This window comes from Motacilla alba, chromosome 2 (assembly GCF_015832195.1).
Source record: "Motacilla alba alba isolate MOTALB_02 chromosome 2, Motacilla_alba_V1.0_pri, whole genome shotgun sequence".
Lineage (NCBI taxonomy): Eukaryota > Metazoa > Chordata > Aves > Passeriformes > Motacillidae > Motacilla > Motacilla alba.
Genome location: NC_052017.1, coordinates 121,006,086 through 121,032,907, shown reverse-complemented (window position 1 = coordinate 121,032,907; position 26,822 = coordinate 121,006,086). Strand labels below are relative to the sequence as shown.

Here is a 26,822-nt window from a genome sequence, read left to right as displayed (position 1 = left end):
CTACTCATGCTCTGCTGTAGGAAACAATGAAACAGGAATGAATAATGAATTTAATCCGCTAGTAAGATAATTTTGAAACTTAAATCTCATGTTCCTCCTCAGTGACATTGCATTCCTAGCCAGTCTATGGAACATTAACTAAGTTACAGGGGGAAAAAAAAAACAACCCAAAAACCAGCACACCAAAAATGTTTTAGGACAGTAAATTCAGTACATTTTGTCTCATGGGGTCCAAAACCAGGCATTTGAAAGAGCTTTGGATAAGGAATCTGTAATCAGCAATATGCAAGGCTTATGAAGCAAGAAAGTATGCTTTTAAACTAAATGAAGAAGAAGAAGAAAGAAAAACAACTAACAGTCTGATCCTTCTAAAACCTAGGTCATGTCCAAGATTAGGCAAAGGAAAATAAAAATGGGGAAAAAATAATTGTGCCAATAGAAAGCTTTCTATTGCATGAGGAACTTCATTGGTTTTTAAGAGCAGCAGCTTTATTCCCAAAGATACATTTGCTATATTGTGGGAAACAATTTGCGTTACAGAATTTAGGAGTAGTACAAGAGGTTTCAATTAGGAAAAAAACAACAAAAAAAACAAACCTCTGTGCACTGAGTAGGTTCAGGGTTTATCTGAGCAATGCACAGAGTTTATTCCAGAGGTGTGCTAACTTTTTTGCTGGGACATTCAGTAATGGGCCTTTTATTAAGGTGACAGGAAAAAATCTTGTGTAGCGATAAACACACAGTATGTTGTAGACAGGAAAGAGAAAATATAACCTTTTGTAAAAGAATGCTGAAACAAATGTCCAATGCTGCAACAAACATAGTTAATTAAAATGAGTTCAGCACTGATTAGTTTTGCAAAAATAGTAAGGTATTCTGACAATACACCACTAGTGAAAATCACTGGTGGAGCACACTTACAACCATAGGTGGGTATTTGAATTTTCTTCTATATACACATAATTTTGAATTATTAGACTAGACTATGTGGCTAAAGCTTTATTGTCTCAATTCAGGCTAAAATTGCATTAAACAGATTCCATGAGGAGGGTGGTACATTTGCTCAAAGAGGACTTGTAAAGCTTTTAATAACTGAGGCCTTCCTTATCTTTGTCCTGAAGAAAAGAAAGAGATTTGCTAAAAATATGAGAAACTATCACAGACTCTATGCTGTATTTACTTATCCTATGAGACATGCCCTGATCATGTAGTGAGGTTATAACAAACAAAAGCAGTGTTGAAAGTCTTAGACACAGTGGGATCAGAGTAGGGCAGAGTAGCGTTAAGTGAGTTAAAAATTTTGTGCCATGCACTAGGCTGCCTTAGCATCTTGAGGGAAATGAACATTTCTCTGTTTTGGGTTCCCCAGCACATGAAAGATGCTGGAAAACTAGATAGTGTCCAGCAGAGGGCTATGGAGATGTAATCCACAAGATGCACAAGGTGAAGTAGAGACAGGCATCTTTGCTTATGTGGAAAAAAGAGGAGCAACATGGATGTGAGGGTCTTCCTTTCTGTAGCATGCATAAAATGGAGACAGATTCTTCTCAAATGCATAATGAAAACACAAGACCCAATGGACACTATCCTAACAGCAGTAAGAGATATTCTAACTAGTTATAAGGAAAAAAAAACCCTTCCCAATGAGGGTGGTCAAGTACTGGAAGAGCTTGCAGACCGAGAGGCTGTTTAATCTCGCCTCTCACAGACTGTGTAAATCGGTCTCAACAGGTTCCCAAGCAATCTGACTGAACCTAGATGTCAGCCTTGGTTTAAGTAGGAGCTGAACTAGATGAACTGTAGATGTCCTTTCTGAGATAAACTATTCTTTAATTCCAGGTTTTGAAAGTCTTTACAGTTCTGCTATTTGCAAAACTTCTAGGGCTGCTGTATATTCACAGATCTTTCCCTTTCTTCACATCAGATTAATAACATAAATATGTTACTGACTTAATGGCTCAAATCCCAAAAGGCCACAGTGTCTTAAAGGAGATCCACATTACTAGCCAAACCTATTTCATACCCTGTGTAACACTGTTTAGAATATCCCCATGCAGCTTCAAGGAGAAAAAATCCATTTTATCTCATACCAATAACTTGATCACTAGCAAAGTACTGCTACAGGACAGATACTTAAGAGCATAAAGAAAAAGCTTCCTTTGTACACATGAAAAGAATGATAGCCACATTACAAGAGGACTAAGCATTCACATTTGACTGGCCTGCAAGCAGATGCACCACACTCCAAACAAAAAAGGTAGCAAAGTTTGTGACAAACCTCTTCTGAGTGTGTATTTGAAACAGATAAGGACATCTTTTGCCTCTACATCATTATTGTCTTTGAAACAACAGCCCAAACAAAAAAATAAACCCTCTAATATTTGCACTACTCTTCTTTCCCTGTTGCTCTGCTCCTGTGGTGATCTGGTTCTTCCACTTTGACTGAAGAATCACTGTGACACATGCCTCTCATATCTGTCAGTGAGATGCTAAGTAATAATTTTCCTATATTAAGCCCTAGAGAAATTAGATTTTTTATCAGTTAATGTGGACACTCCACTGACAGCTACCACTGCTCTTCACACAACTTTTTCACTCAACTTCACAGTCCTTTGTCTGGCTTAAATGTTTCATACGTTTAAATTTAAGGGAAGAACCAGTAAATTGGTCCTGTCATTACTTAGGGCAGGGGAAAAAAAGCCAGATAGCAATTTTACTACTCAGTTTTGGTAAACATTTTAAGTAAAATCTCATGGTTTGAAATATTCCAGCATATGGCTCAATATGTAGAAATCAATGAATTTTGATGCCAGTATTAATGAATTATACAGTTGCAAATTCACTTTAAACCCATGGACTTGTTGATGTTCCAAGTGCTAGAACTGCTTACCCACTTGAAAACTAGAAGGCATATATTTCACCTCCATATAAAAGCACTTTCCCATTATGAAGGAATTGTAGCAGACTTTCCACTGGTTTATTCTGCTGGAGATTTTTAGAATTTTCATTATATTTCAAAGCTAATTCATATTTTTTTTCTCTTTGTATATCAAATAATAAATGACTCCATTACCTTCCTTTTTCATTCCTGCTCGAAAACACTTTTTTAAACGACAATATCTGCATTGATTCCTTTTGTCCTTGTCAACAATACATTGTCGGTTGAATCTATCAGAGACAAAAAAAGGTAAATGTATAAAGCATTAATAAAGTAGCACCTTGATTACAAAGAAGAAAACCAGCTAATTTGTCCTGTCAGAATAATGTCTATAACTACAGACTCTCTTCTTCAGTTGCATTGATTATTCTTCTTTATTAATCAGTTCTGAGAGGTGTTTCATACCTGCTAATTTTCCAGGAATATATGTGTGTGTATAAACACATGTATGCATTGGAATAGACAAGTGTGGAAAATTTTGTAGGTATGTACATCATTTATACCTCAATTGTTTTGTGAGGTATGTCAGTAACTGGCTGCATTAAATGGAAGTGGAAGAAAAAAATTAGGAAAAGCGGCAAATAGAAAAAGGAAAGCACAATCAAAGAAAAAGCCAAATGTTGCTGGCATGGAGGAGCCCCTTAGTTGCAAAACCATTACTATTGTTTGGTAGTGCTTACTCTCTGGGAGATAACAATGAACAAGCTGCATGTTTTATCACTACAGGTGGCAACCTAAACAGGAGATGAGAAGAACCAACACAATGAAATAAAGATTTGAGGAAATACATAGGGCATGACACTGCAAGGCAGCTTACCCAGGGTATTATGCACATCTACAGGTGTGCCTAAGAGGAATGTGTATGAGCCATTTGCCCCTCTCTCTGTCTATGTCTGCCTTTTTTTCTTTGCATGTGTTTGTTAGATAAACAGAATCTGCAAAAGCAGAGCTCTTCCTGAAATCCCTTATGTCAGCTCTTAACACGCCACTTTAGGGGTGTCTGTGCTACATCACTGTATGATGTCTAGAAGGGAAAGGTTTCCTTTTAAGAATATTACACAACCAAAGAAGAACACAGGAAACAACATTTCCAGTAACAAGCCATTCTTATAATAGTTTTATCATCACCCCAAGCAATAGCACAGGGGGACAGAGATTGGGAGCTACAGTCAGTTCACCACATGTTGTCTCTGCTGCTGCTTCCCGCTCAAGGGAGGACTCCTCTCAGTCTTCACCTGCTCCATTGTCAGGTCCCTTCCAATAGAGACAGTTCTCCACAAACTTCTCCAATGTTAGTCCTTCCCATGGGCTTAGTTCTTCATTAACTGCTCCAGCATGGGTGCTTTCCGCAGTATGCTTTTCCACAGTATGCGGTCCTTTAGGATTGGGCTGCTCCAGCAATGGTTCCCTTTCAGGGTCAACAGTCATGCAAGAAAACCTTCTCCAGTGTGGGGTCCTCCTTCCATGGGGCCACAGGTCCAGCCAGGAGCCTGCTGCTGCACAGTCTTCCCATGGGGTCACATCCTTCTTTCGGGCATACACCTTATCCAGCAGAGGGTCCTCCATGGGCTGCAGGTGGATATCTACTCCCCTGTGGATTTCCACAGATTTCACAGGGACACTTGCCCCATCATGGTCTGCAGGAGAACCTTTGCTCCAGCACTTAGAGCACATCCTCCCCCTCCTTCTCCACTGACCTTGATGTCTGCAGAGCTGTTCCTCTCTCACATTGTCATTAATCTCTTCTCTGCCTACAATTTTTTTCTGCACAATAAATATTTTTTCTTCTTGAATACATTATCCGCCCCCAATTATTACTACCATTGCTAATAGCAAAACTCAGCTTTGGCCATCTTGGAGTTGGTTGGCATTGGCTTCACGAGACACAGGGGACACTGCTGACAGCTTCTCACAAGAATCCACTTTTGTAGCCCCATTGCTACCAAAACCTTGGCATGAAAACCCAATATTCCCCTTCAGTGATTTGTTCAAATGCATTTGTTTTCTATATATTCTGCTCATGACACAAAATGGACAGTTTGTAGCCCTGAGCCTACACAGATAATTTCATCAAACATGGTGCAGTGTGATATTTTGGGAACCATTTGGAAATTAACAGATTGTCATTCAGACAGACAGGGGGAAATGGCTGCCCAAAAGACCTGTGTGTCACACCAGGTGGGAATATGTGCAGATGTGTTTGTACAGTCCTTAAAACAAGATTCATAAATCTTAGACTTTCTATTCAGAAACTACTTTCATAAGGAAAGAATTTTAGAAAACAAGTATTACAGTTTTCACACTGAAGTGAAAATATAATTTTTCCTTTTTATTTCAGAAGATGACTTTTGTAATCATAATGAAACAGCTTCTGAGTGATGTAATGATATCAATAATATCATCAAGCACCTGGAACATAGTTTCTGGAATGTATAGTATCAAGTAGCATTCCTTAAGAAAAAGCTGAAAATCCCCTGACATAATTGAAAAATTCTGATAAAGTATAAATGTAATTTTTGCTTAAATTCAATAATTTAGTGCCTCTATATTAACTTTTGAAATACCTGCATGAATAGACGTGGTTTTTCCTTATGCTACGTCTAAAAAATCCCTTGCATCCATCACAGCTGGAAGCACCATAATGTTTTCCGGTCGCTCGGTCTCCACATATTGCACAGAGACTACTGACCCCGTTGTCAGCAGCATTCATGTTGACAGCTTCTCCTGAACTTTCTGACAAGAGACAAGAACATACATAGTTATGGATAAGACTTCCAAAAACCACCCCATGAACAGATTGTACCTAAACAGAGGCTTTTTCTGGCCTTTTCTCTTTTAATTGCCACTTAGGATTTATATAGCATGACCCATCTGATTACATCTGGTTCTTACTGACATGAACACTTTCAAAGTGATAGAGATGTTAAAAGAATTTATGAAGTTCATAACAACAAATAATGGTGCTCTAAAATCTTTTCAGCTGAAGGACTAAAAATTAAAGCACACCACTGCATTTATAATTATAAATGTTCCTACATATGTTCCTACTAACATGAAGAGGAACTTTGGCACAAACAGCTTAATTGGTAAAGATCTCATGTATCAGTTTCATATAAGCTGGCAATAGCTGGCAACTCTCTTACAAAGATTTATGACATTAAAAAAATAAACAAAAAAAGAAGGATTTTGTAAAACTTAATTAAAAAAAAAAACCAAAACAACAAAAATACATGCTAAGAGTATTAACATACTCTTAACATGTCTCTTATTTCCTCGAAGATACTTTTGGACAGGAGCACTGGTGCAGTCATTCCTTGCACAGAATATTAGCTACTTGATTAATAAACAATTAGTCACTGAATATGGTTAACACAACTGAATAAAATCACCTGAAATCAAACCAGCTATATTTATTTTTTGAGTTGCAATGTTAACAGATGTGTTCAATGAAACAACTGCAAAATAGCTTTTCCTATTTTACTTCTGGTTTAAATGGAAGGAAAACATATCCTAAGCAATTTTAGCTGTTTTGTTCAGGAGAGGAAAGAGTGTTACATTAATCAGATATTAAAAAATGAATTCAATCGTCAAGTACATGAGTTCATGAACAGTATACAGGATGAAGAGTAAAGCTGTTAATATTGATACATAATATTACTCATGTTGTATAGACCCAACCAAACTGTAAAACACAAATACATTTTAAAATTTTCATTGCGTCCCACAGAGCTTAAAAGTTAAAGAGTTCTTTAGACAGAGAGAGAAGCAACCTTTCTGTTTTGTTTTGTTTTATGGAGCTGTAATTGATAGGAATTACATTAAAAGTTATTAAACAAAAAGAAATCTTAAAGGTGAGAATTCAGTTCTTAGATTGTCATGACTGGAAAATTTTAAACTATGTTTAAACTAGGGTAAAGAATTGCTTTAGATAAATATAAGACCTTTCTTTTGGAGTTTTTTAGCTTTGCATCATATAGCAGAATAACTGAAAATACAGTATTTAAATGTTATGATGAAATATTTCACAGCAATATAAGTTGTGAGCACATAGATATATATACACATATATATACATATATATATATACACACACACACACATATATATATATATATATATATATATATATATATACACATACATATATATATATATATACATATATATACACATAAGGGCATACTTATTTTCTTTGGTATTATTTTGAACCAAAATGTCTAGAAAACTGACCTGATGTCAAAAAATTCTTTGATTTCAACAGAACTGTGTAATCTGCCTGAACATGGTTTGTTAAACTTCTCTAAATGTTCCTAATTAATTTAAAGAGATAGAAAAGATGCACAGGAAGGTTCATAAGGGGCAGCTTTCAGTTCCAAACTAGCACTGTAACAATGTTTTAATAAATGCTATAAGAAAATACTTAGGCTTATCTCAAAACAAACTCTAAACATAAAAAGGCTGAACCTGATAACTAATAATTATCAAGCTAATCACTTACAGTGATAATTTAACCAGCTCTATCACCAACACATAATGCAACCAAGCATAACCTCCCTAATCTGCCTTCTCATTTTATTTAACATTAACAGATCCAAAAGGGTGCTATTCAGCAAAAACCATATGACCAATGAAATACCTATATTAGAACAAAAAGCAGAGAAATCATCTAAAGTTACATAATCATTGTTGACAACTACAAATTTAGTTAGCACATAAAGTTCTGTTTTTTTCTTCCTAAATTGATAACCAAATCTAACCTTCTGTTTACTAAGCTTGCTGTAATTTAACATCAGAAATTCAGATAAAATTTAAAGCCCAACAATAAAAAGTTAATTAGGTTCTATATGGCAGGTGCTAAACATTTTTCCTGCAAATCACTGCATAGAAGGTTCTGCCTTTTAAAAATACATACTACTATAGAACTATGAATTATACTTTAAGACACAATAAACCAATATTTTTAGTGTATTAAAATATTTGGAAGGCCATTTTTGAATAGTTTCACTTGTTTGACACTTTTATTCACTTTTTTTTGTCAGTACTAGATGGCAGAATGAAATGGTGTGCTTTCTATTTCAAGCATAACTTATTGAGAAAAATTCTCAAAAACTGCATATAAAAAAATCTGCCTAAAGTGTTGCATTAGCCAAATGCAAATACTTTTTCTCAACTAAACATTATCCTCTAGAAACCCTATGTGATTCTTTTTAAATCACTCTCATGCATATATACACTTAGCTAGATTAATACTTAAATTAAAAAATATTAGTATAACAATTAGAAACTAGGCATCAAGAAACAGTAGCTATTTTTTTCATAAACCTCTAGATAATTTTTTCCTTTCCTTCTGAAAGTTATATACAAAATATACTTCCATGTCGAAACTGTCAATACTAGTTATTCATTTGTCTTACAGTAAATAAAACAACTGCTGAATAGACTGGTTTTTTTTTTCCCCTTTGATTAACTGACTGGTGACAGTACAGCTACTTTATTATATATAACCTCTCTTTTATTTTCCTTAAAGAACTATTATGTTCCTAACTCAGAGTCAGTGATGAAGTGTAAGAGAGCAGATTTGTAGTTTGAAAACAACCCCCAAATGCTCCATTAATAAAACATTTAACTAACACCTTATAGCATTACTACATTTCACTTTTTCTGTTAACTGGCTTGAATTTGCCTCAAAGAGAAGAACTCACCATTGCCATTATACAGAATCTGCATAGTTTCAAACTCCAGTGCTGTATACGTCGGATCTAAAACTTCACTGTAGTTTGCCATTTCCATGTCCAGTATTGGTTCTGAGAGCCGCATCATTGAATGCAAAAGCAGTGAAAAAGCTGTTCAAATGTACAACCTTCCCATTCTGTTTCACAGTGATTGATAATCCAAAGTTAACTATAACTGTGTCACTTGAGTGTGGCAATGGGAGGAGCTGGAAAACTGCTTCTGCTTGCTGTATTTCACCTGGGTATTTCTTTTTTTTCTTTTATGATACAGTGCAACCTTTCTGATAATCTTGGAATGCTTTTTGAAATAATCTTATCAGGAGTTGTACTGGTTCCAGTTCTTGCACGAACCCAAGGACGTGCAGGAAGCTTCCCATCCCTCATGCCTTGCTGCACATTTTGCTGTCAATGTGTGGTACGAACAGTTCTAAACAAACTGCTCTGGTTGTTCTATGTAGAAACTAAGTTCATTTGCCATTTTGCTTTCTCATTTCAGAACAATAAGGAAATGTGATATGATTATGGACTATCTCAAACTATACCCAAATCACCTACCTACATATTTTAAAAGACAGCTGTAAAATCTCCCATTTTACAGCTGGCAATGTTCTTTCCCACTGGCAATGACTTAGCTCTGTAGGCATCCTTAAACAAGGCTTCAAGTCACACAAGTCTGCAGCAAGGCCCATTCATAAGTCCCCTCCATCACACACTGTGCTGCTGCACTGGCTCCAGGCACTGTACCCTGCAGCCTCTCAGACCATGGCTTCCTGCTCTAACCCTTCTTCACACAAAATGTGATGGCTGCATGGCATTTCCAAGTGCCAAGAAATATTAATCACCTTCTCTGTAATGAAGAATCTCTGGGTAGGTCCACAGCTCATCAGCTGGTAGACATGGTGTGTACAAAACCAGTTAAAAACCCTCCTGTAAAGCTGCTTGAATCTGTGCCAAATATATAGCTGAACAGGAGAATTTCACTTGCTAATCTGGTGTTTTCAAATGTTGGATAGCAGAATTCCAAATGTTATTATTCTCAATACATTTTTTTACAGAAAACTACCCTTTGCACTCCCAAAAACAGTTAAACAAAGATTACATATATAAGAAAACTACCCAGTTTATGCCTAATTAAGAAGAGCTAGTAACTGTATATACAACATTGAAATGCATATTTGAATGGAAAAGTGTCTGCAGTTCCTATTCAGTCAAAGTAGCTGTAAATGGGCACCATAAATTAACTTCTTGATTAAATAACTAAATAAATATTTTAAAAATAAATTTATGACAGACAAGCTACCAATCAAGGAGAAAAAAATTAAACTAAAATACCTACAAAAAAGCCTTTCAAAATTCATCCTTCTAATATACATGTCCCCAGGGTTACCTGAGAGTCACAAATCATCCTGTCTCCTGGTGAACATGTAGATGCAGTCTCAGGCTAGTTCTCCTCCTGACTCAGCAGAGCCCAGTAACATAATTATGACAACAGGATTCTTGTATAATTCACAGATCTATCCCTGAACCAAAGTGTATTTACAGTTGTGTTACTGCTTGCACAAATTCTCCTCAGATTTTGGAGGGTCTCCACAGGGGCTGTCCTTTTCAACCTACTGCTATTCATTTTCCTCTAAATCATTCATCCATCATTATATTTAATGAGATATCAAAAAACTGTGAAAGTTACTTCTTAAAAAGAGCAGCTGATATGACTACAGATACTTCCTGTACATGGCAGAAGACAAATAATACAAAATATGGCAATTTTAAAAGATATTTAAGAATATGACTGAAATTTTAGAATATTTACTGCCTACAGTCATGGAAAAAAATTACTCAGAAAGTGTAATTTCACAGTAGTGGAAGTGTACAAGGTTTCACAGTTTTTAAACACAGCTAATATTTCTTTCTTTTACTGAAATAAGTATATTAAATTAAGATTGTTGAAAAGCTATTTGTTGACAGCCAATATTGTTTAGGAAATCACTGTAATTTCATCATGAGATGGAATAATTTTATATTACCTGATGGCTCAGTTTGAAAAGTTTCTTCTGTAGCAGAATTTGTTGTATTTGCTACAACCATTTGTTGTATTTGTATAGTATTTGCTATAAAAGTAATTAATAGTTACATAAAAAATGATTCATTCCCTTAACATGCTACTTTGCATAATATAAAAAGGCTTACATGTTAACTAGAATTATCTATTGTTTTCAGTGTACACTTTTTGATAATATGTTCTATAAATATTATCTAGCTTTTTAATACCAAAATTGTATGCTTACAAACACATCCATTGCATTTTTTTAATTTCAAAATTCTAACCCTGAAAACATTCTGGCACATAAGTAAATTTAAAATAAGGAAATGAATGGAAAATGGAAGATATCATATATGACATGATCAAATCCTACTATTCCCTCTGCTGTTAGCAGAACTTCTTCAATGCTGCCAAAACAGGTCCCTTAGTGACTGCTAAAGAGAGGGAATGAATTGACCCTTCATACTTCTGTCATATAAAAACTCATTTCAATTGATTTTTTAATATGGAAAAATGTATGCTATAGGAAAGACATTCTTTATACTATGTTTTCATGTTTTGCTAAGGAAACTTCTTACAGTCAAATCTTGCACTCATAAAAATGAGCTTTCTGGGGGATTTTTGGCATCATGAAGTACATCATGAACAATTAATGTATACTAAATCACTATGGTAAAATATTAATATGTTTTCTTTCAGCCTTAGGTGGATTAGAAGGCAGTCTTGGAATTAGAGCATTTGACGAAAGAAGGTAATGATGAACAGCTTTTGGTCTCATGTCTGTTCAAGCTTTATACTGTTCACTAGTATTCAGACTTCCTCACAGCAGATTTCTTTTCATATTGGACACCTACACTGTTTTTCAAATTCTGAATGTCACTGCAGCTTGTAGTATAAAATAGTCTAAGTCAAGTCATCAACTACTGACAGCCAAGAAATATCAGCCTAAGGTAAGCAAAAGTTTTAAAACTGTGTAATTAGTCAAACTGCTAAGCACTTCTTTGAGATAAGTGATACTGTAAATTTGAGTAAGAAATAACTTCTCAAAGTAAATTTTGCAGTGATTGTGAAGAGAAAGCAACACAATAATGGTTTTGTTCATGTGATTTTCTTGCTTTTTTTCTTTAAATCTGATGACCTCAGGATCACATACAGATAGCATTCCTATCTTATCTTTAAGACTATTAACTCTGTTAATTGTTCAGCTCTCCATATTAAATGTAATCATTCTTTCTGACTGTGGTATAAAATACAGCACAACCTAATAAAATCAAGGTTATTTCCATAAAAATCTTCCTGAAAATAAAAACAAATCTCAAACTACTATCACCACTGAAATAGTTTTGGTTTTTCTCTTTTAATAAATAGCAACATATCCTTTTACATTTCCAGCTTAGTGAGAAATGTAGGTTGCCAGAAAAACCTGTTGATTCAAAGGATTTTTTTTTTCTTGTTTCCCATGTATTCTGGATAACAACACACCTTCACTCTATTTCCTGCTTTGCAAGTACAGTGAGTTGTGGTGGACATACTTGGAAGGCATCCTGTTTTTGTCAATAATCTGTTATATTTATCCAGAATGCTAGCAAAACACACATTTTGATCTGTTTGCCTCTTGATGGTTGGCACACATAGGAGAGGGTATGCATGGAGGCTGTACTAAAAAACCCCAAATAAACCATATGAGCTGAGCCAGAATGCTTCCTTACTACAGTAAACTCAAGGACCTCCAAGCCAGAGAGTTTATTTAAAAGAAACTTGCTACTCAGGGAGCAGTGTGAAATTTTCCGCACACCCATGGGCAATCTCATCTTTGCCTTACAAAGGTACACACCCATGTAATAGCACAGACTGAGCTTCCCTCTTCTGGAACACACCCTCAGCGCCAGGGAGAACACTGCCAGTCACCATCACATCAGCTCTGCTGGCACCCACCCCCAAGTGCTTCATAAATGCTCCATGAGTAATGACTGGGAAATGTTTGCTCAGGTTCTAAAACATAAAATTATGACATATTGACATATTCAACATGGAAAGCTTTGTAACACTGGGGCATTGCTTTATGTGATAAAAATTACTGGCTTTTTATTTTTTAAATAAAGAAAAATGTTAGAGTTGGATTATATCTAAAAATAAGTGACAAAATATAAATGCATATTATAGTATAAATGTGTATTATCAAGCTTCTTCAAAAAGAAATGGCCTTTTTGCTTAACACCTAGGTAACATGACGGAAATATGGCTACGTATTTCTCTACAACTCTAAGAGAGTACAGCAACGCTTATAACGTCGTCATGCCCCCCTCCCCCCCGCCCCCCAAAAATTTCAGAGCCAAACAAGGACAAAATTGCCTTTGAGCTGGTTAATGTGAAAGGATTTTTCAGAACAGTTTGTGAATCATGAGAATAAATATGTAGCATGAAGGCTTCCACTAAGGTGACCAAAGGCATCATCTCAAACCCTGCTCAAACCCAGCACCAACTATCACCTTCAACAAGTAAATTTATGGCACTTAGACTTTTCACTTTGTTCTAAAAAAAATGGTTAAACAAAACACTAGAAAATCACAGTCAGTACCAGAACTGAATAACAGGTTTTCATGGCACACTTATTAGGCAAGGTGGTAAGATTACCTGAAATAAATCATGCCAGGTGAAACTTAAATACAGATCTTTGTGGGAAATCCAGGCTAAGCCTGTTTTCATTACTCACATTTTTAGACACTTAGACCACCCCAGGCATTCTATAGAAAGGAGATTCTTACACATATTGAATTTGCTTCTTTTTTCAGTTAAATTGGTCTTTCACTATGTTGAGCTCCACTCTAACATACAGCATATATAGGTTTCTTTTATAAGTTATGTTGAGGGTTGTGTTTTTTGGTATTTTTTTTCCATTTTAGCGCAACACAGAACAGACAATTATTGTGAGGTCTGATTGTTGTCATATTTATGTTTTTGGCTTAAAACATTATTCGTCTTTCAGAACAACCAGCTACAACTTCAACGGTCATGAATGTGAATAAATATAAAAAACAAAGAACATGCCTGGTATCTGACTCGTCAAATACTATAGACCCACCCTACAGCACACTTTTGAGCTTGAAAAATCCCAAAATAGTTATCAGATGTCAGTGAGTAATCTACATCAGAGTTTCAAAACTGAGTAAGGGATCTAGTACTCCAAATTCTTTGATGAGTAATTTACAATTTTAATCTTGCATCCACTTCGGTATTTGCCCTGTCAATAGCTAGGGGGAAATATCAAAGGAATATGAAAGCTCTGAAATATTTTGAGCCTGAAGAATAATTGCTGCAGGATAATTTTAAGGATAATTTGCACTTGCTGAGGACATAGCTCGCTTCCAGATTCTCCCTCTTTATTCCAAATATAATTTGCTCCATCTTATTCTAAAAGGATAAATAATTTATTTATTCACTTTATATACCACAGTGTCACTGACACCATATGATGCTAGGATAGCAACAGCAATATAATGGTGTCATATGCAAAAAGATGTTACATCCACTCTTAAGATGAAGGTAGAAAAAGCCATCTGGCCTATCTAATTTTATTTATCACTTACACATGCACACATACATCAAGGAGTGTCCTGGGTAGTATCTCACAAAGTATGACACATTGCAGTTTACAAATCATTAGTTGTGCTCTCTTTAACAGAAAGGTGTTTTGAGGATGATTCTCACATTACATTCACTCACAATCCTCACAGAGCAAAATTATTATGACAGTATCTTCTTCATTTTGCATATGTCCCATGCTACTGTTTATCAATAGTTTAGTGAAACCCATAGTTTATCTGTGACAGCCTTTCAGCAAATAGTATCAAAAGCAGGAAATATTTGAGGAAAAGCCATCTCAGCTAAGAGGTCAAACATGGACCATTGCATTACGGGTCATCACTAAATGTCAACAGCTAGCTGCTCAGCTGCACTGAGGGAGAGCATTATGTCAGGGTGATGGAAGAGTGAAGGCCACGATGGAGCCAGTTGAAGCAGCACATTTCAATGGGAAGATTTAGAAGGATGAGTAATGGTGAAGTGGAAGCTTGAAGACAGTCATTCAAAACGGAGGCTGAGGCGTGGCCTCATTGCTCTCTACAGCTTTCTGAAGACGGGAAGAGGAGAGGAATGCAGGTGCTGATCTCTTTTCCCTTATATCCAGAGATAGGCTTAATGGGAATGGTGCAAAGCTGTGTCAGGAGAGGTTTAGAGTGGACATTGGGAAGAATTTTTTTACCAGAGGGTAGTTGAACATGGAAGATTTCCTAGAGAGGTGATCAGTGCCCCAAGACTACCAGTGTCTAAGAGGCCTTTAGAAAATGCTCAAATGCTCATCAAGATTTTAATTTGATCAGCGATGATTTGGTCAGGCAGTTGGACTAGATAGCTGTTGCAAGTCCCTCTCAACTGAAACATTCTATTCTATTCCAATCTTGTCTAGTCTAGTAAATCCTAGTATTTTCTATTCAGTCAGAACACAGAATGCCAAATACAAGGGACAGGCAGTAAAGACTGAGGACACAGAATAGTTATGTTCCTTTATCTAGCCATTCCAGGAGGATGTCCACAGTAGACTGTAAGCCATGTAGATATCAAATGTTATGCAGATTTAAAATCTTGTTTTATGTACACATATGTTTATATATAAGTATGTACACACAGGAATTTATTGTCAGTTTTTTTGTGACAGCTGAATTTGCCTCTTGAATTATCACTGAGTATACAAAAATTAATCTGACGGGGGAAGCTCTCCCTCCTACATACAGATTCTTAGTAATTCTTCACAGTGTATTGTCCATGTCCAGATTCTCTCCATGAACTAATAGCAAATTTGTATTTTGCCAGTTCAATCCACTTCTGTGCTAGCTTTGTATCCAGATTAACAGTAGATTTGCAAACCCTATCTGAGGTTAGCAGGCACTATTAGAAAATTGTGCATATTTATGGGGAGGAAGGATAAAAACCAGGATACTTTTGCTTTTTACATTGCAACAGATTAGGTTTAGTGTTAAGTATGTGAATTACTACTAGGTAGACTTTATTATGTAATATTTTTATTTTAACTTAATATTCTTTAGTTCATTTTATTCTTGAAAAGTCACTATAGCTATGAAGTGTTAACCATTTAGAGGGCTTAAAGGATTTTTGTAGCATAGAATTTTGTGGTGAGATTTGCTGAGGTACAGTTAAATGACTGGATACGCTTGTTAATTATTTGCTTAAATTAGGTAACTTATTATTTTCTGCTACACACAGGAAAATTAATCAGAGAGTTGTCCTGGAGAGCAGAATGAAATGAGAAGAAAAGAGGAAAGAATTCAGGCATAAGATAAAACCAAACCATCATGTTACTGATAAGCAAGGCTAAGCAGTCCTGTTCAGTCATCCCCAGGTGATTAGTAATTTCTTAATAAGCCTTCTTGGCAGGTTTTATGCAAACTTGCTCATAAACAATGTTTTATATAGCTAGTTAGATAAAATTAACTTACAATTTACTCACAGTTATCTTAGAAATACCATATAATGAGATTTTTCTTCCACTGATAAACACCCTTGCCTTTGTCATACACAATAAAAGAGTTCAAAAAGAGGTTAACCAGTATCAAGGCAAGGTTTGTTTGGTATTCTCTTTTTTTAGCTTGCCTGGAATCTTCATTTTCTTTGTGATCAAACAATCATTGCAAGTTTTCTAATTTCTGTATTCTATCCTCTGCTGAATGAGTTATGTATTCTACATAACATTTCAAAACAAACTCAGTACACTTCTGTCCATGCTAGTAACTATATAACTCTTGGTCCTATGTAAAAGGCTAATTAAATAACTGAATAGTCAGACAAGTGCCATCATTTTCAGTTACTCTGTCTAAAATTAAAATTTTTAACTAGAGCCTAAGCTGACTCATCACATTCTTGCAGAAAGGACATTGTGTCAACACTCAGTTTAACTCTTCCAAGACACTAGAATGATTATGCTTAGCTAAACAAGTTCTCTAATTGCTATTGTTACAAAAATGAGCAAATAGGAAATTCAGAGCATAGTAAAGACTATCAGTTTAGAGTGAAACTATGACAAACAAACAAAAACTTCAAATACTCCCTGAACAAAAGAGCAATAAGAAAGCATAAAGGCATGTTCTCTGTTTCAACCATATTTCGGATCAGCTCTTTAAAGTATCAAAATAACTCAATTTTATTCATCAAACAAGTAAGATTTTAGAACAACTCACAGCCTAGGAAGGCATGTGTGTACAATACCCTGATTTTTATAAAACCATAGAATGATTAGGGTTGAAAAAGACCTTAAAGATCATCTAGCTCCAACTCCTCTGCCATGGGCAGGGACACCTTCCACTGGACCAAGCTGGTCAAAACTCCCTCCAGCCTGACCTTGAACTCTTCCAGGGATGGGGCATTCATAGCTTCTCTGGACAACCTCCTTCAGTGTCTCACCATCCTCACATAATTTCTTCCTAATGTCCAATTTAAATCCACTCTCTTTTGGTTTCTATCCTTTCCTCCTTGTCCTATCACTGCATGCCCTTATAAAAAATCTCTCTCCAGCCTTCTTGTAGGCCACCTTCAGCTACTGAAAGCCTCCCATAAGGTTTTCCTGAAGCCTTCTCCCTAAAATTATGACATTATATTTCTTAAGAGAACAAAGTATTTCTTGCTTTCACCAGACATGAGCTGACAGAAGTATCTCTTTGAAAATTCAAATAACAGAGCTGTCTTAAAATCAGGGAGGTCAAGGACACCTGATATCTTTATTGGCAGAGGCATCTATACCCTAAGCACAGAAGATAGACATCCCAGTGAGCACAAAGCAGAATCCTCTGGAGAAGGAGCTCAAGTCTTTGCTTTACTGTACATATACAGATGCTCTTCCATTGGCCAGTGGTTATCTCTTTAATTTTAACAGGTTAGGTGTGTTCCCAGGTAGAAACTAAACATTAAATACTGTGACTTCATAGAAGTACAGATATATCTGCTCCCAACAGATTTAAAACAGTGATTTTAACAAGTTCAAAATCAGTAGAAGTCTGTTTTAAAAGCTGATGATAAACATTAGAAAATAAGTTGGGCTGCATCTCTTCTAACTAATGAAGCCAGAACACTGATTGAGCTGAGCAGGAAAAAAATCACTGGCATGGAAGATATGAGAAAAGTCTAGCAAGGTTTTAATTGGTCTCTATCTTGAGAGGAAGTAAGAGGAAACTTTGAGAAATGGTCATAAGTACAGTTATGCATTAAAAAAAAACATGCAAGTCATCAAGATAAAATATGAAAAATTATGTGTAGCTGCAATAATGTAGGTTACATGATCCAGTTTACCTCCAATAGTATAGGTAACAGTTGGGTGTATGTGGATTTTCTGGACCTGAACAACATTCATACGGCTGTATTCCTAGTTTTTAATGTATTCATGTAGGAAGGCTCCATCATTTTATCTGGGAATTTTGCAATCAGTAACATTATTTCCCCATCTGTGAGAGAGGAACAAATTATAATCCCCTTTTAATAAACAGAGAAATGAGGCAAAGGACAACTGAAGATAGTGTTTATGACACTTGAGCTCACGTGTCTACAACAGAATTGCCTGCACACAAACCAAACATTCAATTCCCTTTGTATATAATGATCAGAAACAGGCACATCTAAACAGATTGCTCAAACTTATCTTTAACAGGAGGTTGAACTGGATCATCTCCATTTCTTCCCACTGGTTGTCTAATTAAAGTGCTCAAACAATTGCAACACCTAGAGTTAGGTGAGGTGAATCTACACAAATGACTCCCCAAAATCTGAGAAGAGAGCTGAAGGGGGAGAGCCTGGATGGAGACCCACCTCCAACACTTTCCACTGGAGCATGTTCTCAAAACTGGTAATATATCATATAGCAGAACTGCTACAGCTTACGAATACCAGGGAAAACATCCTTTATATCTTAAAAAAAAATTAAAATATTTTTAGTTTCCTAGCTCAATAATTAATATTTTCACCAACTTGAATACATTTCAGAGGGTGTGAGCTTCAAGAAAAGAGTCAGCCAACTTCACAAGAAAATGGCAATGTGTGAAACCATAAAATAATGCATTATATCAATTGAGGATTAACAGAAACTGACTTAAAAATCAAACTAAAAATAAGCTAGATGAAGAACATTCCTCAGAAAGCAACAAATAAAATATTAAGTTACTATATCTAAAAGGGGGACAGTTGTCCTGCATGGTCTTGCCTGCATCCCTGGTTTGTGAATGAGCACCCAAAATCCCCACGACCAAAGGACAGGACTATAATTTTCTTTAGAAGGTGCACCAAGCACACAGGTTCTTTTCCTGGCTGATACCTCCTCTGGCCTGACAACCAGAAATACAAGGTATGCAGAAGATACGGGTCACTTCTCCACCTTGCTGGGACACCATTCAGATGCATCTCCTGGGGCCAAGACTGTGACGCACTTTCACAGTCACAGGAACAGCTTGAAGTTAAGCTGCCTTCTCAAAGCTACACTCTATTTTGATAAAAATGAGAAATCACAACTGATTTCTCTGAAGACACATAGAAGTTGCTGCACTCCAAAGTTTTGGAGTTTTCTTTAAAAAAATGCAATAAAGATACACATCTTTCTGTCTGATTAAGAAGAAAAAGCAGTTGTGAACTGTAATTGCTACTGATTAAATGTCCTGACAACACCTAAAATTTATTAATCTTCTAGATAACATTGCTTTAACTAGACACGTGAGAAAATATCTAAGGTGACAGTCCATGTTTGCTGAGTTCTGTTAATCAATTAGCATTTAAAATACATTAGTATTTAAATACTCTTGATTTACGAGAATGGCAGAAGTAACTTCCTGTGAAAATGTAGTCCTTCAACTTCAAATAAGAAGCAGTAAAAAAGACTCCTTATCAAAAAGAACTATTTGTTAAGGAATCTGGAAAGATGAGTCAGTAGCAGTTGCATGCAAGGAAACAAAGATGATTTCACTTAGGTGATGGAAATGTCACTACTGGGTGTATCCTCTTTATGTTAAAGTAGATTACACATACAACAAATAAGCTATTTGAAAACTTTCAGAATCTGCAGATGAGTGTAAAAATAGGACTAACATGATTTGCTTTTTAAGGTGATGTAAGGTTCACAGTCAGAGTATAGCAGTTGTAGTGTCTGACTGCTAAATCTATCAATAACATAACAGCCAAACCAAAAAGAATAGCAGTGGTGGCTGTTTGAAGTGAAAGTCGTGCTTGGTCTAATGAAGATGGCGCTTCTTGATAAAACTTGGGCTTGCCTGGGCTTTTGAGTAAGTAAAACTCTGAACAACACTGAAACTACTCTGTTACACTTACTTTTCTTTTTACATATAATAAATCTTAGGGATAGGAAACATCAGAATATTTTCTAGTTGAAGACTGACTTGTCTCATTTGATCTACATAAGTGTTCTTGGGGAAAAAAAAAGAAACAAAACTACAGTACTGTTGTCTACTGTAATCTTGAAAGGAACAGTTAAAAATATCTGAAAACCAATCATTCCTGGGAAGTGTGGCAGAAGTAGTCCTTTAGGAACACAAAGTGTTCAGAATTATTGAATACTTAAAGTACTAAATACTAAAAAAACATGAAGACACAATCTTTTCTGTAAACAATTTGATTTTACATAAGTGAAGTCACGCTTTTCACCATTTAGGAGAGAAAAACAAATAATCAAAGGTGTAACAGGATACTGGGCTGTTTGCTAATTTCCAAGACAGAAGTAAATTAAAAGTACTAGGGTGATATTTTAGCAGATTGCTGTATTACATTGTTTTGAAATGAATGAAGAAAAAGAAAAGGAAAAACAGAAAGAAAAGGAAAAAGAGAAATAAAAATTAAAGTTCAAAAGAAAATATTACTTCAAGAGTTATTTTCTGAAAGGGATATGAATATAAAACCCAGTCAAGTAAGAAGAGAAACAGGAGAAAACTAAATTACTGGGTATTTGTATGAAATCCATTAGCAAGTTTTATGAGTCCAAAAGGAGGACTTTATCAAAAACTACTATGGACATAAGGTATCTTCAATACATTCTTAATCCTTTACTTCAAGGTTTTCAGGAGATCATCAGGTTCAACTTTCTTCTCAATGCAGGTCACACCAGGTTGCTAAGGGCTTAAAATACTCACATCCAAAAATACTTTGAAGAATGGTAACTGCCTAACCTCTCTGGGCACTGTTTTCCTACTGGACCTGGTGTTCCCTGATTCCCACAACAGGAATTTTTCTCCTTACATTCAGTCTGAAATACTTTGATTTCAGCTTATACCCATAGACTTCTAGTCTTCTTAGCCATCATAGCACTCTTACCTGCACAACTGTGAAAGTCCATCTTTTCACAAACAGCCTTAAGGTACCAGAGGCTGCTGTGAGGGTGTCTCCCACAAAGCCATCTCTAGGCTGAAGCAACTCTGGTCCATTAGCTTCTCCTCAGCTGGTCAGGTGTGTCAGCCCCTCACCATCTTAGTGGCCCTCCACTGAACTTTCTTCAGTTAATCAATTTATTTCCTCACAGAAAGAAGGGGGTGAGTGGGAATGATGCACCATTTTAGATATCATCTGACGAGTGCTGAGTAAAAGGAAATAATACTTTCCCTGAGCCCTGCTAATACAGCCCAGGATGCTGTTGGCCCTCTTCTCCTGGGATTCAGTGCTGGGTCATGCTCTGCTTACTGTCTACCAAGACTCTTTGGTGCTTCACAGAACAGTTTTTCCCTAGCTAGTCCTCTAACTGTCTCCCTAGTAAAGAATTGTTCTCCAGTTGTTTCTCAGAATCACAATTCTCAATGAAATTTTTATTCCCTGAGAATCACAACAGCTTTCTAGCCTGCCCAGGCTAAATTACTAGCATTAATAACACTCCCTATTTTTCAGGTGTATACATAAATAAAATTACCATGATGGATTTGGTTTGAAAAAATTCACTTAGCTGTCTCAAACAGCTCTAATTAAGACACTGCCGTATCTGTTACTTTAGCCAGAATAAGAAGCCAGCCAATCATTTCTGGACTCATTTCCTACAGCCAGCAGTACTCATCTACACCTCCTGCTATCTGTCATTCATCTGACAGTGAATGGCATTTCTGCTTCCATCTATGCGAGCAGTGAAGTTAAAAGCTGCCATTACAGCTGGAATTAAGGAGCGCTAATGGCTTGCCAGCCATGTTCAGGGCAAAAGAATGTAGATCTTACTGAAGGAGACTAAAAGGAGTTGGTTTGCTCATCTCAGGAAAGTGAAAAGTGAGAGGGAGTTTATTCTACAAATAAATCATGCACTGTAAGCTACATAGGGGAAAAACTTATTTAGACAATAAAACAATTCTGCCATAAGAACAAAGATATAAATTTGAGGCTGGCAAGTGGAAAGCTTCTAAACATGTCAGGGTTATGGCACTGCAACAAAACTCGTCCATTTGGGCAGCAGAGGCGAGGAACCTAACTGCTTTTACGACATGGAATAGAAATTTATGAAAGGTATTACATGCGTTGGTGATGTCAGCCAAATTGGTGACTCAGGAGATCTCTTCTAGTCGTATTGTGCTGAACATTTGCATCATGACTACTTTTGATAAAGTGGCCAGTGAAAAATATCAAGTGTATTATTCTAATTAAAAATTAAAGAAATATCAATGACAGAAAGTTAACCTCATTGTTATAAGCAATTAACAGAATTATGCTGTTATTAAGTTGATGCATAATTAACAACTGCCGTAAATGATGTTATCCATCTAATTTGCCCAGATTGGAATAGCATTATTCTTAGGCATGTTTAACAAGTTCTGTGGTAATATGCACTTGAACGAAGTGCTCTTTACTAATGTGTTCAAATTCACAAAGTTATTATTAGAATTGCAAATAAGATATACACCAACATTATTTCCCCTGCCCATCATTTTCTCTTCTTTGGAACTATCCCTGACAGAAAATCAAATTGTAACAACTCCAAAAGATGTTTGCACAAATTGAGCAAAAGTAGTGTTAATAAACATGAAACATTTGCAAAAAAATCATCATGATGGGATGATGTGGGGGGATGATGATTCAGTCCCCCAACGAAGTGGGACTGAATTCAAAACACAAGCGGCTGCTGAGTAGAAAGGAACAAGAATCATGGAGCTCACTGGGAGACAGAGGAAAACACTCAAGGTAGAATTCACTTAACAACTGGAAAGGGGGAAGAAATTTTTCTTCAAGTGATGTATATTTAAGGCTCAGAACTGAAGAATCTATATCATTCAAAGTCTAGTGAAATCAGCAGAAAAAAATCTTCAGCTTTCAAGTATAAGGTCTTCATGGTCAATACATGTTGGAGTTGCAAAGTCCTTAATTAGCTGACTAAAGCATACCAATTAAGAAAAAGAAAGAAGTAACTAGTAGCTCACAGGTCTTCCAACTTTTCCCTGAAGGATGTTGGAAAAATCTCAACTGGAGAAACTAATAAGATATGATGAGGGAACAACTGCCTGGTGAGGAAGGAGCACACACAGCCTTGGGTGGACAAAAATAATGATACCATTCAGCAAAAGTTTTTGGGGTGTGCATATCTTCCACTAACCTACCACCAGCTTCTCCAATTTCATAGCACATGATCTTTACAATTGATTCAACTCTAAATGACCATCAGTTTCTCAGTGAGAGGCATGTTTAAATAGGCCAGCCAACTTGATACAGTCTTGAGCAAGCAAGGATGTTAGTGAAGCATGCAGCAAAACTTTACTTACATTCAAAAAAGAAAACTATAAAGCACAGACACTTCAGTTCTTCATACACAGATGAGGAAAGGCTGATTTCCTAGGCTGTGTTTCCATCCTCATTTCTTGGTAATACCTGCAGCCAATAAGAGTAAAATAAATGCTAAGCTACCTGAAATGCAAACCAACTATGCTCCTAAATAAAATTCTTATTTGGATTATAAAGGTTGAGAATACCGTGCTTTCATTCAAGGTATAATGGCATTTCTGAAGATTAAAGAAAATGCTTAAGTCATCAGACAACATTGATGCCAGATTTTCTTCCACTTATAGAGTAAAAAAGCATGGAATTTATACAATGTCTTGAAATACTATCTGGAAGGATTACATATAGGGAATAGAAGACAAAATGGTTTTTAAGACTGCAGTTCTGTTGACATAGAAGCATATGAATAAAAGATCCCCTGCTCTTTGGATGACTAATGTTTAGGTAAACTGGGTAAACTACAAAGTAAAACAGGATTTCTAGTAGAAAAGCCTGAAAGAAAAACAATTTTAATTTGACTATGTGCACAGCATTTCAAAAAGGATGAAGGCACAAAACAAAGGGACATTTTGTAGTAACCTTGAGAACTTCTTTACAACTCTTGCAGACTTGCTGACTTTTCTTGGTGGGGTGAGCTGCACTTTTAAATGCTAAGCTTTAACTATGCAGGCTGTACCAATTTATTGCTTTATATATATTTATTTCAATGTTGCCAATTAATTCTATATATTTTTATGTATGTGTAGTCTATGCATTTATGAGCAACTCTTAAATCCAACAAAATATGCTCTGGTCACTCATAAAGTTTTGAAAGACAATTTGCTTTCTTCACCCCAAATATAACTTCATGCTCTTAAGATCCAAATAAAAGCATGCCATTTTTAGCTTTTCATTTTTCAAAAATATCTGCCTGCTTCAGCAGCATTCTTTTGCCTTTTACATTACTTGAAACCTTATGGGTAATACATCCTACTTTCCCTTGGAAGAAAGTGACAACACAGAAAATCACTTCTAAATACTAGGGATAAAACTAACTCCCCTTATTTAGATACAACAGGACTTTAGTCAAGAACAGAGATTCTTACAGTCTAAATCGTAAGTCTGCTGAGGTACTACATTCTTTATTGATTTTGTAAACTGCAGCGCATGCAAAATAGAAAGCAGTAAAATTATTAGCCCATCAGTACTTTCTGTCCTCAGAAGTGATACTGTTACACCAGCATATCAGATTGATTCTGGCATTATCATAAATTAGACTATTTCATTCAACAGTTAAACATCTATAAAATGAATTCTTAGCTGTGTATTTTCACGTATAGCCTCTAGATCAGAAATATACCATTTGACTAATAGTGGAGGAAAAAAAACCCACTACTTGAAATGACACAGCCTCTCCCATTGGGATCACTAAAAAGGCACGTAAGAATCATCAGGGGTACTAAAGTGAGGATGAAGCCTAGAAATGGATCTGTACTCTCTGTCTCTCTCCCTGCCCTTACTCATCTATGCAAGGTAAATTCATCATCCATGATGAGAAGTTGGAATCTCTACAGGAAGCACATACTTGTCTATGTGCCTCTTTTAGTTCTACATTTTCAGACCTCCCTTACACGCCTAATTCTATAGTCATTAGTAGGGCAATAAAATGACATAAAATGAGCAAAGAGCAATAAAGCAATCATATTCCAGCATGTTTATTTAGTGTGGTCCTTAATGACAGAGACCTTCGCACCCACTGATACCTGGAGCTGCTACTAAATCTCTTCTGCCTCAGATCTATGGTTCTTATTACTCTCAGACTTATGCTCAATGTTTTAAAGCCTGCTTCACGTGAACTGTGCAAAAAAAAAAAAACAAACAAAAAACAAACAAAACAAACAAAAAACCAAAAACTCCTCAGAGAAAGGAAAATCAGTTTTAAGGGAAAAAAGAGAAAGCTTTGCAAATTCATCCCAAATCTACTTGCATGTGAGTTAGATATAATGAAAAATTTGCATGGGTGCACTGAGGTTGTGCTAAAACATGAAAATATGTATCTTAGCCTTTGAGTATACTGTCCGAATTAGCTGGAAGCATCAAATGGTATTTGGTGGCTGTTGTTATTAGACTGTAGACATGTGCTTAGTATAAAGAAAGAAGAAAGTTATTTAAAATCTAACTACACGTTTGTGAATCTGATAGCAAATCAGACTTCTCTCTCCCCAAAATACTTAACAATCAGTCAAATTAAAGTTGTACTAACTACAGCATACCGTGATTAGTGATTAGTTCTGCAACTCTTTCTATGTCAATCTAAAATCTGTTGCATTGCTTGTTCTTCTTGTGGTCTCTCAATCTTTAGACTTTTCTAGAGATATTCACACTTTCGGTTAGCCTTTTATTAGACAGACTGGTTTACTGCAGATTTCAGCAGGGATTTGTTTCTCTGCACTGAGCTCTGGGTACCCTCCACCTTTTAAACTGGAATGAGATACACAAATGTGGAAGCCTGACCATAAAGTAGCAAGTACTCAGAACACATAAGTGATGTGACCAAGATAACATATAATATGCTGCATTAATATTGTAAGCAAAACATACATCAGGTTGTTTTTGCACAAGCAAGTGCATCCAATATATATGAAAAATGTATATAGATTGACAAAATTCTAAAAATAGCATGCTCTACTTAAAAAAGTTGGTCAAAAACTACTCAGGTAAAAGCTCTCCTTTTCATTTGAATTTCCAGGTGTCCAAACACAATCCCATTGTACAAAAAACTCAGCTTGCTGAAATAAAAGCACAATAAAAAAGAGCTATGTGTTGAATTATTTCAGTGAGCTAGGATCCAAAGTAAAGTACTCTGATAAATCACATAATTTTGCTTAAAAGCAGGGGGAAACAAAACATGGACACATAAAGAAAAAAAAAAAAAAAGAAGAAAAGATAATGGGAGTAAACCAAAACACAAAACAAAGCAGTGCCTCTTTCAGGATGATTGAATCTTGCTTCATACATATTTTACTCTCTGCTACATAATTTTACACTCCTGACAAAGTCAGCCAGTTGGAAGAGGGTTGGAAAAACAAACGTAGCTTTTTGTCAACTTTATGCCTCCCTAAGTTTAGAAGACATTTCTGAATAAAGAAGCTAAAAATAAATCACAAAACAGTGTCTATAATGTGGTCTGAATTATCCAGCCATAAAAAATATGAAAACATTTTTAATATATTTCAATAGAATTTTCATAACATAAATAATAGCAACAAGATGACTGGTAACAAAAAAGTTATTTCTAGCTGAACTTACACAGATGACCTTTTAAAAAAAACCC

General features: G+C 35.8%; 1 protein-coding gene across 2 annotated transcripts in view; it reads right to left on the bottom strand.

Moving 5' to 3' along the window:
• HNF4G (hepatocyte nuclear factor 4 gamma) overlaps positions 1 to 26,822 on the bottom strand; it is a 62,584-nt gene that overhangs the window by 13,844 nt on the left and 21,918 nt on the right. Inside the window, exons 2-4 of one of the 2 annotated variants that reach the window (XM_038128801.1) lie at positions 23,494 to 23,599; positions 5,503 to 5,671; positions 3,074 to 3,168 (exon numbers count right to left, since the gene is read on the bottom strand). In XM_038128801.1, the coding sequence (XP_037984729.1) occupies positions 3,074 to 3,168; positions 5,503 to 5,648 (241 nt within the window). In that variant the 5' untranslated portion in view covers positions 5,649 to 5,671; positions 23,494 to 23,599. Of the gene's footprint in view, positions 1 to 3,073; positions 3,169 to 5,502; positions 5,672 to 8,640; positions 9,238 to 23,493; positions 23,600 to 26,822 lie in introns of those variants that run through there. The other variant, XM_038128800.1, reaches the window with a different exon arrangement.